Source organism: Zophobas morio, unplaced genomic scaffold (genome assembly GCF_036711695.1).
Source record: "Zophobas morio isolate AGI-343-1 ecotype UQ-CSIRO unplaced genomic scaffold, CSIRO_AGI_Zmor_V1 ptg000582l, whole genome shotgun sequence".
NCBI classification, from domain to species: domain Eukaryota; kingdom Metazoa; phylum Arthropoda; class Insecta; order Coleoptera; family Tenebrionidae; genus Zophobas; species Zophobas morio.
Genome location: NW_026972685.1, coordinates 59803 through 76333, shown reverse-complemented (window position 1 = coordinate 76333; position 16531 = coordinate 59803). Strand labels below are relative to the sequence as shown.

Below are 16531 nucleotides of genomic sequence, written 5' to 3'. Positions count from 1 at the left end.
CTTGATGTCAGCAGGTCTTTTCCTTTCTGAACTTACAAGAAGGTTAAAGAAAATACATACAAGTTACTTTACTGCAAACAATTACAGTAACTCTCTCCAAGTGAATAACAGAGTTAATTGTGAAAAATATAAGTTTTTGAAACTAGCTCGAAATCCAGGCGAACTAATAGTGGTGATACCCACTTTGGTGAATGCCACTAACTTTATTAAGTGTTCAGAAAGTTTGGAAGATTTTGCAGAATATACATGTTTTCATTGTATAAAAAAAATTGCTAAAGCGGGTTACGATGGTTTACAGTTTAACTCAATATTTAACGAGTCAGTAGACAGTCATGATCCTATCGAGACTGGCAATACATACGTGGAAGAAACCGTTTATTTTATATTTTTAACAGCAAAATGCTTACCTTTATATGTATGTAGATATGAATTAATAAAGTAGTAAGCACTACCTATTAAAAAATACTGACAACCCTCAGTATTTGCCCGGCGGCTTAGTTTGCATTCAACTGGATAATATTGGAAATTATTAGTATTTGAGTTATGGGGGAAGGACTATAACAGTTTTTTAAAATTTCCATCTGGCTAAAACTTAGTTCGTTTGAGCGGTGCGTGGTATGTACAACTTATTAGATCAGCATTCTAAAATTCATCATGAACTTTTTACAATTTAAAAAAAAAAATTGTGTATATATCTTATTAATGGCAACATATAAGTAGGAAACAGAAGATATAGTCATACAGAAGTGTAATAAGATAAATTATATGAAGCCATATACCATACGGTGTAACAATATTGTTGTAGCATGCGTTTTATGAATGCACAAAACTCTTAAACACCAATAACAAATTTGTAGTTTATAAGCTACAAAAAAATTTGAGTAAAAAAAAAGTGTTTGACTATACTACCTGTGATTTCATTTTTTATATGCTATTGTTTAACATACATTCATAAATAGTATTAGCTAAAGCATTGCTTGGGCAGGTTTAACATCGACGGCAAGTTACGTTCTCTACAACACGTATCTGTAACACCAATAAAAAATTGGAGGAAGCGAACAAAATAATTTTAACTGATTATTATTTTGAGCAGCACCAATGCAGAAAAGTTTCTCCGATATTACACAAGGTGTTTTAAAGCTCGGCTTTAATATTTCTTTATAGTGATAGAATTGCTATTTGTTATAGAAGTAAATATTTAGATGATACAGGATCATATAACTATCTTGAAAATTTTTTTGACAAAGTAGCTATTAGAAAAAAAATTTTCCTGCTCAGTGTTATAAACTCGTTCATGCAATAACACAGCAATATACCTCTCGCTTTTATAAACTTAGCTTTGAGTTTTTTTTATTGGACACTTAATACTTCCACAGTTAGACCTACAATGTGTTTGCTTATTCCAGTAACTGTTTTTGTTAATTAAAATAAAAATTGAAATTTTGATGGGCACGTTTACCGCAGTACTGAGTTATCATATAACTGCATAAGAGGCTAGAATAAGCTCCAAAATCTGGTTATAAATGTGCAATCGCACTTGACTTCCTAATTGCTTACCCACATGCCCTCCGGACGAATGTTTTTTTGGTTTTTAAAGGCAGTTTTTGTTTTGTTTTACGGGGACTTACTAGTGCAAGGCCAGATATCCGGTTTTTTTCTTTGTTCACTCTTTTTAATATAAACATCAAAGAATTAATAAAAATTATATCTTGGCACCTTTATTTTTTTATTATTAAAAATTGTTAGTACTGTTTATGACTACCTAAGTTAAGAAATATTGTCTTTTACCTTTTTATTTATAGTAACAGTTTTTTTAATAGTTTTTGTGTCTTTTATACTATCTAGTGACGTTTTGAAGTAACAAAATGTAAATTAGTTGGGAATAAATAACTTTTTTTTAAGTAAGCAATTTAAAATCATAGTTGAACAGCAATGAAAACCCAATAATACTATTATAAACCTTAATTTGTGAGTAAATATATAGCAGTTTAAGAAAAGATGTAAAGTATGTAAGTGTAACTCACAGTACCAGTTCTCTTTATTTTGTAAAACTATTAATAACTGATTAATATTTGAATTTTAGACGTTGACTTTTCCAAGTATGAATTTAAGCATTCTTTGAAACCTTTTTCTTTTGGAAGTCCTTCCCGTTTTTGGCGTTTATATGGAGGTAGCTCTTTTTTATATAACTTATATTCATAGAAAAAATTGTTAAATTTTTAAAATATTGGTAAATTCTTTCTCATGGAATTATACATACTTATAGTTTTTTAGTACCATGGCAGGTTTCCATAGTTATATGTACATTTGGCTAAGTCGTTATAAAATATTTTTAGTAGGCGTAAACAATATTATGTTGTTACTTATACTATCTATTTATTTTATAAATTAACTATTATCATACTCTTTTTTTTAGCTGCTCAACTTAAAGACAATTTATTTCGACTTACTAGTGCATCTCGAAATGAAAAAGGAGCGGTATACTTTTATAATGATTAATAGTTCTTATTTATAATAACATTTTTTCCTAAGCTTTGGAATAAATATCCGATCTCTTTTCAACGGTGGCAAGTTTTAGTGGATTTTCAAATTTCTGGAGACGCAACGCTTGGCGCTGATGGGATGGCATTCTGGTACACGGAGGCCCCCCTGAAGGTAACACTTTCACTAAGAGTATTCATCTCTTCAGTATTATTTACTTTACTTCTTCCTATAAGATTATCTTCATTTATAAGTTATTATACTTTCTTTTATCTATTACGCTTTAAGTAATTCACTTAAGTTAAATTTAAACCCACACATAATTCGCTTCTTTTAATTATTAACCTAACTTTATTAGGTAATCTTATTTTTTATAGTTAGGGCCAGTTTATGGTGGTATGGATCAGTGGAAAGGCCTAGCAGTTGTCCTGGACACCTATAACAATGACCAATGGGTTTACTTTTTAGAGCGTTACTAGGCGTCACCACATCACATTGTTTAGTGAAGTGTGAGAATTATTTATACAGTATACATGAAAAACTTTTTTTTTTGGTTTTTTTTGTTATACGAACACAGCTTTAGTGGGAGATGCGTTTATTTTTTACTGCTTTATTTATAATAATTTAAACTCAAAAAAATTTTGTGAGATAAATTATATTCTATTCGTCATCGGGGCGTGCCACTTTTTGGATTTTTCTTAAAGCCAGTAATATTTAGATATAATCGAGGTGTTAATAGCCAAACTTGAACCTCTAATCTTAGTTACTTTTTACAAAACGCTGTCTAATGAGTGCTGCTAAACAAAAATTTAAAGAGTTAAACTTTGCATTTGCATGCATATACACCAAATAAGCGACTTACACTTTCTCTGTATATAAGTGTAAATTTTATTAATAAATATAAATTTGAGCTTTTTTTTAATCCTTTGCTAATTATTTTGATTTGTAATCTTCCTGTAATAAGGAAATGGTTAAATTTTCTTGCATGTGAAAGATCCGCCACAACAATTGTGTTTTCTTTGGCTACGTAGGTTGCGCTAGAAAAGATTCAACTTACTAATAAAGAAGAATTAAATATTTTACTCTTTGTATTTATTTATAACTAAGAAGACTTTTAACTTCTTTTTTATGTGTATATCTAACAAAGGGGCACGAATCGCATATTATTGGCGTGCTTAACGACGGTACTAAAAAGTACCACGAGGCCGATGACGGCTTACGGCAGAGCTTTGGGAGATGCGATTACTCTTTACGAAATTTAGTGAAGCCGCTCAGGCTCAGAATAACATATAAGGATGGGCACTTAAAAGTGACTACTTTGCTGTGTTCAAATATTGTCTCTTTCAAACTTTTTTTTGGGTCTTCATTCACCATTTTTATTATTTTGGTAGCATAAACAACTTTAGTAAATCTACACTATTTCTTTGCTTAAAGGTTGAAGTGGATCCAACCCACACAGGAGGTTTTGCCTTATGCTTCGAAAAGGTATTTGTGCTTGTGGTTGATTAACATTTTTGGTTGACTCTTTAGATTTTTCGCTTTTTATGGCTGCACGAAGATAGTATTTTTTTAATGTACATTTTACTTGAAAGGAAGTCAATTTGCTTCAAAATGGGTTCTTTGGCGTCTCCGCAGCAACAGGAGACTTATTTGGTGCTCTATAGAATTTATTAGAACCCTTTTTCCATTTCCCCTTTACCAAAAAATGTTTTTTTTTGAAGAAATAAATTTAATATTATAAGAAGCGCATATTTTTTTTGTTTGTGCATTAACAATGTGTGCTTAGATAACCACGACCTTTTAGCTCTCAGAACATTCAACCTCGACGTTCGTGGGAAGGAGGACCAAAACGATGTAAGAACTGTTTTTATCAGAAACTTTTACATTCATTATAATTTATTAAATATATTTTCAGAATGAAAAAGTTTTAAAACAACATGAAGACACACGTGAAATTTATCAGGTTTTATTTTCGATTTCAGCTCGTTAACTAATAATTCTGTTCTGGTTATTACTTGATGTAAAATAACCAATTAAAATTTGAACTAGCAAGATTAGCCAACGCTGGAGGACTTATAGAGTTTTGTTATAGCTGTGCTTACCTATAAAAGTTTTTCTTCCATTATTATTATTTTTTTTTTTTGGGGGGGGGGGGGGTTCCTTTAGACTTCTTTCGCGTTTATTAGGCAGTTTGGGCTTATTACAGTTATTGCGGTGAGCTCACCAATCATCTGTATCACGTGAAGTTTTTGAAAATATGTAGATTGCACGTTACCTAAAGTGTCGTACCCTTTCAAGAAGCTGCAACATTAATTCTTGTGTTCATTACTAGACTTTTGCTGATGAAAACTCCGGTTTATATGAAGTTTTTCAGAATCAGTTATCTATACTTCGATCGCTATCCAAAACTCATGCAAATATTCTTCGCAATTTGTAAATTTTTGTGGTTATTATTACTATTATTGTTATTATTATTTTGTAGAGATGGGAAAGATGCTGACGGAAGTTTTAATGAACTAACCAATGATATTGAAAAAACAATTCTTCGTTACAGAACAGGCAGGCGTTACTATAAACAAATCTATCTACTATAGTGAGTACAGTTAGTAATGCTGTAGGATTCACCGATAGCAGCGTTTGGGAAGAGGTTGACAATCTAGCCAATCAGTGTAGGGAGAATATTGAAGACCAAGAAAAGAAGTTGCATCAGTTGTCCGCTCAAATGGATGTATAAAAACTTTTTAAAGAGCTCTTCTGAAAATTATATTTTACGGATACATTTATTGTTGGAAAGTTATATTGCATCTTAGCTTATAAGGAAGTTAATAAGAAAGCTAGTTAAAAATATTTACTCGATAGGAACTTCAAAATTTGGCTTTTTTCATAGCGGAAAACTCGTGGAATTTATCAAGTTTACTGTTTTATTATGGTCCCTTCGCTTTGCTCTTGCTTCTACAGATATTGCTGTTTTACTTCTTTAACGCTTATAAAAACTTTGGAGCAACTAAAAAAGCTCATTGGGATTTTTATTAATAAATAGAAAAAATTTAATTTACAAATTTGTATAATTTTTTATAGGCGGTACGTTGTGCTTAGTGTTATGTCTTGCTTAAATTTCTGTTAGTTATTAAGCGACTCGAAATTATATAAAATGTGAATTAATAACAGCTAGATACCATCATAGAAGACGAATTGTTAACTTTGATTTTCTGTAGTGAATTTCTCGCTTTTGTAAGCCAATAGGCGCTCTATATCAAATACAAGGTGAACCTATTACTCAAGATCTTCTATTTTACAAACAACTTGTAAAATTTCTTGTCTGCCTGATTTCATCATAGCGCTAAACACTTATCTTACGGCATACATCTCGCTTTGGTTAACTAAGCACACCAAAGTGAGCTTTAAATCTAAGGGCTGTAATAGCACTTGTCCAAATTTCAAGATTTTCAGCTGCGAGTACCTGCAAAGTAATGTCCGCCAGTAAGTCTACAACCTAAAACCGAAATTATAGTCTCTAAAACTAAAGTGCTCCTAGTTCGGTAGCTATCTAAAGCCAAACGTTAGCCTACTTTATCCTCACTCTACTGTTAGTGCCTCCCTCCAATTCGAACTCGTATCAAATTACCTACGAAAGTGTTTCGTGATTGCTGCTTGAATAAAGTTATGATACTAGGTTAAAGTGAAATTCGGTTTCGAAAGAACCAGGTTTCAGGAAGGGGAGGGAGCGAAGAGAGGACTTATTTAGTAGCCTAAGAGTATTTTAGAACTATTTTTCTTTATGGCTAAGGGGTTTAAAATGTATTGTAAAACAATGTGCGCCCAAAATCTTATTTCGCGCTGTCATTGTCTTGCCATTCTTTCTCCTAATTGGTAGCATTGAACCTGTGAGCGTGCACAATAAGATGTCCACCCTCTTTGTCATTACTTAAATACTCATATAAATAGACTTGTCTATAAGTTTTATTCTTCCTATTATCACTTTTCAGCTTTCTTTTTATATTTAACTATATAAATGTATTACCGATAGTTATTATGAAAATCGTTATATCATAACAGCATTAAGAGGGGGCTTTAAGAAACCTGTGTTCATAGTAACAGAAAAAAGCGACAAAAATGATTAGTTAAAGTCTTCAATTTTAAATAAACTTGATATTTCTTTCAGCTTTAAAAGTTCTCTGGATTTAAGCTTTAAAAGAGCTTTTGCTTTTGGGTACTAGTGAGTAGTGGATTTTGGTAGCATCATGTCTTAAACCCAAAAGAATTATCCGTTTCTCATTTTTTACATATACTTATTTCTAACGCTCCTCAACTTAAAGATCCTCATAGAATTAAAACAAAGCTAGAAAGGCCTATTAGTTTGCTTTGTGCACACGCTCAAACAACAACTGTTATAACAACATTTCCAGGTTCTTTTAAGGCAGTCATGTAATTATTAATTATAGATATAATAATTAGGCTACACCCCCATATTATAACTACCTGTTGGAGAGTTCTTTAAAGTTTGCATGAAAGTTTATTATATAGGTTTTTATTACGACTTTGGATTGATGATAACGCTGGTAAACTCCTCAAAAGTTTGTCTCATTTTGTGCTTTTCTTTGATTTCGGTTAAAAGAACATCTCTTTGCTAAATATATAATTTAATACATTAATAAGAACTGCAATTATAATGTTGAAAAGAAAAACAAAACTGACGTGGCAAAAGTTTTTGTACACTATATTTATATATAATATTAATATTATAATTATTAAGTAATAAAACTAAATGTATTTTGAAAATAAGTCAGTATATTAACTAATAGTTCAATAAATGTATCAGTGTGACAAATAGTAACATAGTTATCACGAAAGTAAAATAAAATTTAACTCGTATATAAATTTCTTTAATAGATTATTACTTAAAAGTTTAGGTATTTTTTATAAAACTACCAGGGTTACTATATTTACACTAAAAGTTCATGTACTTGAACGAAGAAACCTGGAAAAAGTTATGGAAACTAGGAATCGTAGTCATGACGGCTCGGCTGGCATTAATGGCCGTTTCGCGCACGAGGCCGGGCAGGGCAGCCTCGGGGACTACCGTGTTGTTCTGGAGAGGTCCAAACGGCGGAACCTCCAAGCAAGAGCAATGAAGTTAGTTTATTTCCTTTTCATTTTCATAATTCTACTCTTCACTATTTTTATTAAGCTACTTGTTTAGTTATTTAATGTTTTGTTAACAAAATTTATATACTTGGTTATTTATGGGCTAAATTTAATTCTACAACATGTAGTCCACTGCATTGAGTATCACTCTACTAAAAATTGTCTTAAAACTTTAGTTCACTATTTTTAGATACTTTCGAATATGAACCAATGACTGTTATTGTTTACTTTTAACTAAGCTCATTAATGTTATTTTTGATTGGGAGGCTAATTACGCTATTCAAGCTGGTAATTACTGCTGTTTGGGTTTTTTACTTTTATATTTATTCTAAGTATTCCCTATTTATAATAAGTTTATTATTTTTAGTATTTATTAGTAAAATACTTTACCACTACGTGAAACTTCATCGGGCTTTTCCACTATGGTGTTTGTAAAATAATTTTTTGTTATTATTCACTTTTAGATATTTTTTTACTTTTATACAAACATCTTTTAGTACATCTTTACAAGTTACTTAATAATATAATGGTTACATTTTTTGGAAAAAATAGTAAACTTTTAATATATTGGCAAAGCGCTCTTAACTATTCAATGTTAACTTTTGTGCAAAACGTAATATTCCTTTCAAGACAATAATAATAAACTTTTTTAAGGGCTAACATTGAAACGCAATATAAAATACCTCCTCGGCTTTTAAAATATTAACAGCAAACAAGCCGTTCAGTAATGGTCTGATGACGATGAGAGCATCTTTAAATTCGGTTCTCATTATGTCCGGGTGAAAGTCTCTCCAGTGCTCGGTCCATATTATTTGGACACGATCGTTGTGGATGTGCCTCTACAGTAAGAAAAAATTGTATAAATTACTGATAAATAAATGTAACGAAAATTATAACTTAACACCAAAAAAAAATATTGTGAAACATAAACTTTCGTAGAAAAGTGTATTCTACGACATAAGATGTTACGAGCAAAAGAGAAAACATTAGATACCATTCAAGACGTCGTGTGGGCCATAAAAATTAAAAAGAGAGTAAATATTAAAATACAAGACGGGAGTTTCAAAACATTTAGCTCCGGTTTTAAGAATAATAGCGCAACCTTTTTTTTGGTTACCGAAAAGTTTTCTTCAGTGGGCATTCTGGTCGCCACGTGAAATACCATCTCCACAACTTTCCCCATTATAAAAATGTTTATAGTATATAATGCTTAATTATGAAATGACAAGACTTAACACATTAGTAGTAGAAGAAGTGAAAAATAAGTATGAAAAAAATGTATTATATACTTGAATTTGCGTAGTAAACAGTCGTCTCCCCGTTGGATTTGGGATCCAGAAAGCCGTTGAAGCCTATTAAAAATGTACTACTGTAAGCCGGATTTGATACTATCGCCAAGAAACCTTTATGAGTCTCCAGCTCAACTTCCCAGCCGATGGACGCTAGAAAGTTTTCATAAAGTTTACTTCCAGCTTGATTGTTTAAAATTAACGTTTCATGCTCTTGCCCAGGCGCAATATACATAACGCCGATTTTGTGCGTCTCCCGGCTTATAATAAATAAATGATTATTGATGAACACGAAGGAACTCTTAATTCTAATAATAATATTTTAATAGTTTTGATTACATCATAATTATTTGAAATTATTAGTTATATATAAATAATAATTATTTATTGATTAAATATTAATATTACTTAAATAATTATTCGAAAATTAGATTCAATTGAGAATAATATTAATTGTTTCATTTCGCTTTTAATTACTGACTACTATCAAAGGTTGAGCAGCAATAAACCTTCCTGTGCGGTCCAACTGTCTTAAGCGGCGTAGAAGACCTTCATTTTTTTCAAGTAAGAAAAAATGCTGGCGGTTTTCATAAGACAAGAAGCCCATACGACTATAATAATGATAATAATAGAAAAAGTGGTGCACATACTAATAAAACAGAAATAAATAGAGACAATTGGTAGTAAGTAAACATTAATCTTCAGCTTTAACAACAGCGATACAAATACATCAACCGCTAATCTGATATCATCAGCTTATACAATTTATAATATTGAACAGAGGAGAATACACAAACTAAACTGTTACTCTGCTTTAACAATGAAAACAACACATCATGAATTTCTAGCAAAAACTGAAAGTGTTTATAAATTCGTAGAGCTCTTCAATAATTTAGAAAAGAAATTACTCGTTACCAAAATTCGCTAAAGTGTAAACAAGTATTTAAAAGTTCATTTAATTTTTTTTTTTTTTTAAAAAAATTTCTAATAGATAATTAAAGCGCAATCAATGAAGCCCTTATAAAAAGTTAAATAGAAATTCCTAAATCCACGTATATAACACAAGGCTAAATACTCTTTTTTCCTTTACTAGTATTTGAAAATTTTTCTTAAAATATATTAATAAAAGAAAGAAAAATAATTATCAGATCAGCAAAAATTTGTTATCATTTATATAATAACTTCTAGTAAGATAAAAAAAGATAGGAAAGTATGAAATTTGCATGCCACAATAGCGCACGTGACATCTGGAACCGAGTATGGCCCTTTGCTAATGTCTGCTGAGCGGAATTCGGGCTGTCCCAACTATAAATAAAAGCTTAGAGACTGTTAAGATTCATCAATATATTTATTTTCGTTTTCATCTCTATTCACTATTATTGATGGCATCAGTACATTGATGGAGTAAAACTTTCTTTGCTAATGTTTTCTTTTAAAAGACTTTTCTCTTGTATAAGATCCATAGCAACCGGTGCGACTAGACTCATAAACTCTGGGACTTTTGCTGGTGAATTTAGGAAAGTTTTCTCTTCTATTATTTAAAGTATACAGAATAAACAGGAGAAAACTTCGAAATATTAATATTAAAATAACAAAAATTACTAAGTAAGTAGTATAAGTAGGAATACCTTTTAAAACTTCGGGGCCTGTATCTCCTATGTATTCAAGTAGAGCGCCAAGAATGTCTACGCCGCCGCTGTCAGTAAAGTTCTTGTAGGTTGGAACTATCCACGGGTAGTAAAATCTAATGGTGCAATTGATTGACGAAATAACAACCTTTGGTACGTTTCTTTCTTCTAGGAGGACGCTCGGATTCTCCGGAAGGCGCCGAAGACTCCTCTTTTTTTTCTACCGGCTCGTTGTCCTACTAACGATAAGTTACCTTTTTTCTGTGAGTAAAACTGCCTTACAAATAAGATGTAAATAGTTGCGTGAACACCATTTATCAACCAATAAACAACTTTATATGGCTATTAGTATCAAGCAAAGGCGGCGAAGTTCATACATTACCGCCCCATTAAGTTTTTCCTGTGCTTTGTTAAATCGTTCCTCTTGCGGGCAAGTCTCTCGGTACGAAAATTGACATTCCCACGAGTACTTACCAAATAAATTTCGCACGAAAAGTTGAGAAGAACTTCTGTGCAACCCTTTTTCGTGAAGAGCAACGTCGGACGGTTGTTCTACAAAAGAAAGTACTGCACAATAATTAGACTATTAGCTTTATATAAGCCTTATAACTAAGGAAATACTTGTTGAAGGCCCATAAACAAAGAACTGAATGTTGGGGTTTGTTAAGATTTTTGGGTCAAATTCTGAAGGATCCTCGGGCGAGGCCATCTCCACTAGCTACGACCAGAAATGAGGAAAAGGGAAAACCTTTCATGTTTATAATACTATGCTCGTGATGCAGGTGACTCCAGAATGTGGAGGATAATTGTTGAGGTTATTCCACATGTGGTGCATAATATACTTGGCCGTCACCTTAACTTCCTCGGAGACTGACGAAATGATACAATATAAGATTCAAAGACGCCAGTTCACTATAGATCAATCTTAACACTACACATGCTAAATGAACTATTTACTATTGGTTACGATACCACAAGCATTGAGGATAATTATGTTCTTTACATTTTTTTAAGACTATTATATAAATATAGCTTGTTTTGCAGGTTGTGGCAAACTCACCTTTATAGAAAGGCTCATTGCCAAGCCGATGAAAAAGGGTGGTAACGTCAGGAGCTGCAGTTAACGCTGCAAACAAAATAAAAGTAGAGATAACGAAAATTTTAGTGGAATAGATAAGTTTATAAGAAAAACTTTTCTCTACTATATATTTTAATAAGTAATTTCAATTAATAAGAATTCTTCATTTCATTATTTTTATAGTACTGTTGAATAGCAAGTAAAAAAAATACTAAATTGTCGTAATGCTCAGTGTCCCATTCATTTATACTATATTTACACTATTGGCATTCTATAATCGTTGGAAAAGTAATTAATTAAAATGACTTTTTCAGTTCTTCCTTTTCCAAAATATAGAATAGCCAGTGAATAAGCAAGATATTGAACGGATGGTCTCCGCTTTACAACTCCACTTCCGCCCACTGCCGTTCAAGCTCATACCCATCCCAATGTTCACTACTAGTCGGAGTAGCTATTGAGTTTATTAATAAAAGACAATGAAAGCAGGCTTTCCCCGAGCATCTCGGTAAAGGGGGACAACAACAGCTGATACTTTTACTGTAGGCCTTTTAGCGTGATTGTTACAAATATTAGTTTTAATAAAAAAAACTAAATAGCTGATGATATAGTAATGATTTTGTAGTAAGAAGGTCCAGTATATCACCTCTGATTGCTCGATTAATGAGCGCGGCATCCAAGCCAGACTCCTGTTTTATTTTGAGATCAACAAATAACCTCTCCTAAAAAAAGATAACGTAAACCCAAAAAAAATTTATATAACGTTTTATAAAGAGAGCATTATGCACGGCCCATGAAAAAGTAATCAGTTGTAAATCAACGTAATAATTAACAGATTAAGACAGAAATTAACTCTTTGCCCATGATTAAGCGAATACATAGGGTAATTATACTTACTAAAACTCGTAAAATACCCACCAAACGCTCTGTCACTCCGCAGCGCTATGGGTCGAATAACATAAACTGTACTAATAATATAAAGTGAGGTGATTCTTTTGGTTCCCCACCCCCTCTTTTTTATAAGGTGATAGTGCTTAATAAAAAAGTTTCTAGGGAGTAGTAACCGCCTTACACTTACAAGTGTATGTTTCATAATGAAAAACTATTATATTTTATACAAGCGAGTAAAAAGTTTGTTTTAAACTTCAAATAAAAAAAACTTTCAGTAATGTACCAAGGAAAGATCGACTATACTTTCGTAAATAAGAATTTTCAGAATACAGCAAAACTTTGAGATGTTGTTAGACTGATCGAAGTAATTCGGAGGGAAGGCCATCATCCAGTTTAAGGAACATATCAGGAGCATTTTAAGCTGTAGATAATAAAACGATCCCAGCCTTAATTAATAAACTAAAATGTAGTATAAAGGTTATAGTATACGCTATTACGGTAGAGCGTACATTAGAGCGACGTGCCACACAACAGTTAAACTTATGCACAAAAAAAATTATATATATATTTGGTATTTGTGTAATTTCGCACGTGCGCTACTAAATAAAAAAAGGCATAGAAGTAGTGTTATTTTGTTATTCTAGACTACTTATAAAACCCCAACAACACAAATTTATTCGGACATGGCAGCACCTTCTTCTCCACGCCCTCTAAACTCTCCTTTTCATTGGTTTTCATAACCGATTCAAGTAGAACATCCGATAATTCATTCATTACAATGAAGCCAGTCAGGTCCAACCAAGGCGGTACAGTGGGCGCTTTCGTGACTTCATGCGGAGTTTCTTTTTCGTGTTTATAGCGCGCGTGTAAGATCTTTTCAAAAAAGAATGTTAGGCACAACCTAAGAGCTCACAAGCTTTGATTACTAGTGGAGCGTATATGTATATCCTAGGGAACATGCATTGTTTTCATATGGATTAACTTTAAACAAGAACCGGAAACTATACATTATAGCTATTTACTTTTTACACGAAAAATGATTGCCTTTTAAATAGTTTTGACTCTAAATAAGTTTTTGAGTAAACTAAATTGATAACAAAAGCACTCCTGCACAGAAGATGGGAAATTTTTATATAAATGTATAATTCTTTACTTGATTGATAATAAACTAATTCATTAAATAAATTGCATACTCACGTGTTGGGAAAATAGATTGATGATGTTTATTGCAGCGGAATAAACGGAAGAACTTTTGCTCCGTATCAGTACGAAAGTTGAAGCAAGAAGCTCCACAAAAAACTGTTCTTTTAATAGCAAGCAGCTACGCGTGGTTCAGCAAATAAATTAAAGTTTATTGGTAAACTCAAATAATTAGCTTAAAAGAGATCTTTTATAAAAAGCCAATGGAGGATACTGGAAGGTAGAAAAGTGCTATAAACATACGTATCGCTTTTTTTTGTGTTGAAGTAGATAAGCATCCCCATAATGTGGATGGCTTGTCCTTTAGTAAAAAAAAGTTAATAATTCTTAAAAAATATAAAAAATAAAAACGATAACGTTGTAAATAAGTAATTTAATTGTAAAGTAGATAATTATTTGTAAATAATATATAACTATTCCTTCATTATAGTAGTCGTTATTTTTCTACTTTGATTTATATTATGAATATATTAAAGTTATACGCATGAAATCTAAAAAATTTCATTCTAGTATGGCTATAGTTCAGCTTATATATTTATGAGTTATCAGTTACACAAACCATATAAGAAAAATACTTTTCCTTCTTCAGCCGGAAAGTATAAGAAATATATACATATAAACACGAACGAGGAGGAAAAACTTGAGGAATTTTTGTCTCGTCCCCTCATCACGTGATATGATCACGTGGTATTATGTGCCACTACATGCCCACGCTCCTTTATATCGCACCCAGCAAAAACCGATGAACAGCCAGCAGGCCATATGACGTTTCAGAATATTTTTTAAAAAGATTTTAGCATTTATCAAATATTAATAGCAGTTATGACCGAGTTATTACTGGTCTTATTGTTGTATGTTTTTCTAATAAACTTTTTTCATACATATAAAAAAGATAAAAATATGAAATAAAAAAGTTCAAGTATGATGGAACCTTGCAAGTTATGAGGGTTAGAAGAGGAACAGAGCAGCTTTAGTACGCCAAATACTCGTCTCTATGATTATCATACTTGTTAAAATTTAGTAACCACGCATAGCATATATTGCTTGTTCATTAGTTACATGTAATAGCGACTAATAGTTTGGAAACTCCGTAAAACTATTCTTTGCTTTTTAAAAACTATTAGCTTACAGTGCTGCTGAGTGTTATAAAAAAAAAAGAAGGATTAGCGAAGACGTACAAAAATAAGATGAGAGGCTGAAGAATGGTCCAAGCTAGCAAGTTTGCAGTCGGAAAGCACGTGATTTTTTTCATGGTCTGAACTGTTATTACCCAAAACATGTTAAGAAATGTTAGTGATCTTGTGTTAACGTAACAACTCGTTTGCAAGCTTATTTATAAACTGTTTTAAGTTTGGGTACAGAAAAAGTTAAAAAGAAAAAGTTTTTCTCTGCATAATTCGAGTGTGTGCGCAATAGAGTAAGAAAGCTAACTTTCACACAAGTAGTTTTGTTTTTGCTGATAAAGAAGAAAATGTAGGGAATGTCTCTCGGTATGTTTATAAGATCCAAATGGCTATATTGCTCATAAGCTTAACAGTTAGTAGTAAAAACTCATACAACGTTTGAAGTTCAAAAAAAGCGGCTTCCGACGGGTCATGAGATATTCCTGTTCACAAACATGTCAAAAATAATATAAATAAGTCACCATTTATTGATGAATGCTTGCTAACAAAAAATATTCCCCGATATTAGTGTGAGTGAAAGGATAATAACCAATTAGGGACGAAAGAATTTCCATACAAGCTGAACGGACTGAAATAGGAAGAGTTGGCTCGCTTAACAGTGCTTCTACTTTTTCAAGTAACGGAAAGAGCACGAGGTTGCAGCCGGGCAAAGGAATAGTGAAGATGTTCTCATTAAAATAATGTTAAACTACTACAGTGCCGTATAGAATTTGATGGTTTATGGAGAAATATACAGTAACATGAGGGGATATAGAATATGGTAAGAGTCAGTAGAGCAATTTATACACAAAATGTTGAGCTTTATGTAAAATGGCAAACTATATAATAATAATATAAAAAAGAATAACGAAAAGTTGCATCCAAGTAGTCTCCTCACGATATAAAATAAACAAACGTTGAAACATTTTAAAATAAAAAATTTGCATGTATTTTCAGTTAAAAAAGACGGCAGAAATCATGTTTCTTATAAAGATATGCTTACTACACATAAAGAAATATATGAGGAGTAGAATTTTTAAGAAATTATAAGTACGTTACACCAGAAATACTTAGAGTTAAATTGTTAAATTTTATCACAGAAATAATTAAGTTAAAGGAAATTACAGCGCATCCAATGGTTGCGGTGCTCACGAAATCGGGGTCCGTAAAAAGTAACATCTTCATTAGCACACGATAAAAGTGTTGTAAAATTGTTGGAGTGATCTGTCAGTAAAAATAAGGAAGAAATAAAAGTAATGTAGAGACTAGCGTACCTCTGAAGACAAATAATGGCGGCGTACCACCATTTGGCACATAAGTCGAAGAGCGGTGAGTTTTCCTAAGTCACTCAAAAAATAGAATGACTTTTGACGTCAAAAAATTCGAATATATAATTCTTTAAGCTTAAGATTTACTGAATGATTGTGATTGGTAAATTAATTAATGCCTTTGAAATACGCCATATGGTTAAAGATTCGAATACTTATACGTTCTGCCCTTATAAACATCATTATTTAGTAAACAAAGAAAAGTAAAGAGCGCTCTATGTATAGTGGTTATATACTTTACTCCTCAAAGTTTGTAATGAATATATAAGAAAATTTCAAAATCTGTATAAAAAATTTTTATATACCGCTTAATTTTAATAGTAAATGTACT

The 16531-nt window shown here is 31.8% G+C and overlaps 2 protein-coding genes across 2 annotated transcripts; one reads left to right on the top strand and one right to left on the bottom strand.

Annotated features, from left to right (window-relative positions):
- The first annotated feature begins 1586 nt into the window (after nucleotides 1-1586).
- Nucleotides 1587-5514, top strand: LOC135121442 (protein ERGIC-53-like). The gene is made up of 14 exons (XM_064045768.1): nucleotides 1587-1649; nucleotides 2084-2170; nucleotides 2417-2478; nucleotides 2533-2655; nucleotides 2859-2936; nucleotides 3629-3790; nucleotides 3916-3966; nucleotides 4074-4134; nucleotides 4268-4335; nucleotides 4397-4444; nucleotides 4814-4914; nucleotides 4964-5040; nucleotides 5100-5209; nucleotides 5341-5514. The coding sequence occupies exons 4-14, from the start codon at nucleotides 2623-2625 to the stop codon at nucleotides 5512-5514; spliced, it is 963 nt and encodes a 320-aa protein (XP_063901838.1). The 5' UTR covers nucleotides 1587-1649; nucleotides 2084-2170; nucleotides 2417-2478; nucleotides 2533-2622.
- Nucleotides 5515-5829: 315 nt separating this feature from the next.
- On the bottom strand, nucleotides 5830-16528 carry LOC135121441 (ral GTPase-activating protein subunit alpha-1-like). Its single transcript, XM_064045767.1, has 30 exons — nucleotides 16506-16528; nucleotides 16147-16211; nucleotides 15998-16096; nucleotides 15423-15561; nucleotides 15267-15315; nucleotides 14888-14969; nucleotides 14641-14701; nucleotides 13953-14010; nucleotides 13707-13830; nucleotides 13203-13382; nucleotides 12793-12930; nucleotides 12265-12340; nucleotides 11604-11669; nucleotides 11310-11413; nucleotides 11165-11261; nucleotides 10926-11110; nucleotides 10692-10779; nucleotides 10544-10639; nucleotides 10311-10446; nucleotides 10146-10220; nucleotides 9425-9526; nucleotides 9030-9175; nucleotides 8916-8978; nucleotides 8729-8799; nucleotides 8310-8465; nucleotides 7460-7594; nucleotides 7017-7108; nucleotides 6961-6973; nucleotides 5942-5974; nucleotides 5830-5895 (listed from the first exon to the last, which is right to left on the bottom strand). The coding sequence occupies exons 2-30, from the start codon at nucleotides 16186-16188 to the stop codon at nucleotides 5830-5832; spliced, it is 2772 nt and encodes a 923-aa protein (XP_063901837.1). The 5' UTR covers nucleotides 16189-16211; nucleotides 16506-16528.
- Nucleotides 16529-16531: the final 3 nt, after the last annotated feature.

Excerpts from the sequence above, each read along its gene's own strand:
- LOC135121441 (XM_064045767.1), bottom strand. The coding sequence starts at position 16,188 with ATGTGCCAAATGGTGGTACGCCGCCATTATTTGTCTTCAGAG. Across the intron at positions 11,111-11,164 it reads TGTTTATGGGCCTTCAACAA|TACTTTCTTTTGTAGAACAA; the intron begins GTATTTCCTTAG and ends ATTATTGTGCAG. Across the intron at positions 5,896-5,941 it reads TGGCGGACATTACTTTGCAG|CCCTTAGATTTAAAGCTCAC; the intron begins GTACTCGCAGCT and ends GTGCTATTACAG.
- LOC135121442 (XM_064045768.1), top strand. The coding sequence starts at position 2,623 with ATGGCATTCTGGTACACGGAGGCCCCCCTGAAG. Across the intron at positions 2,656-2,858 it reads ACACGGAGGCCCCCCTGAAG|TTAGGGCCAGTTTATGGTGG; the intron begins GTAACACTTTCA and ends TATTTTTTATAG. Across the intron at positions 4,445-4,813 it reads ACACACGTGAAATTTATCAG|ACTTTTGCTGATGAAAACTC; the intron begins GTTTTATTTTCG and ends GTTCATTACTAG.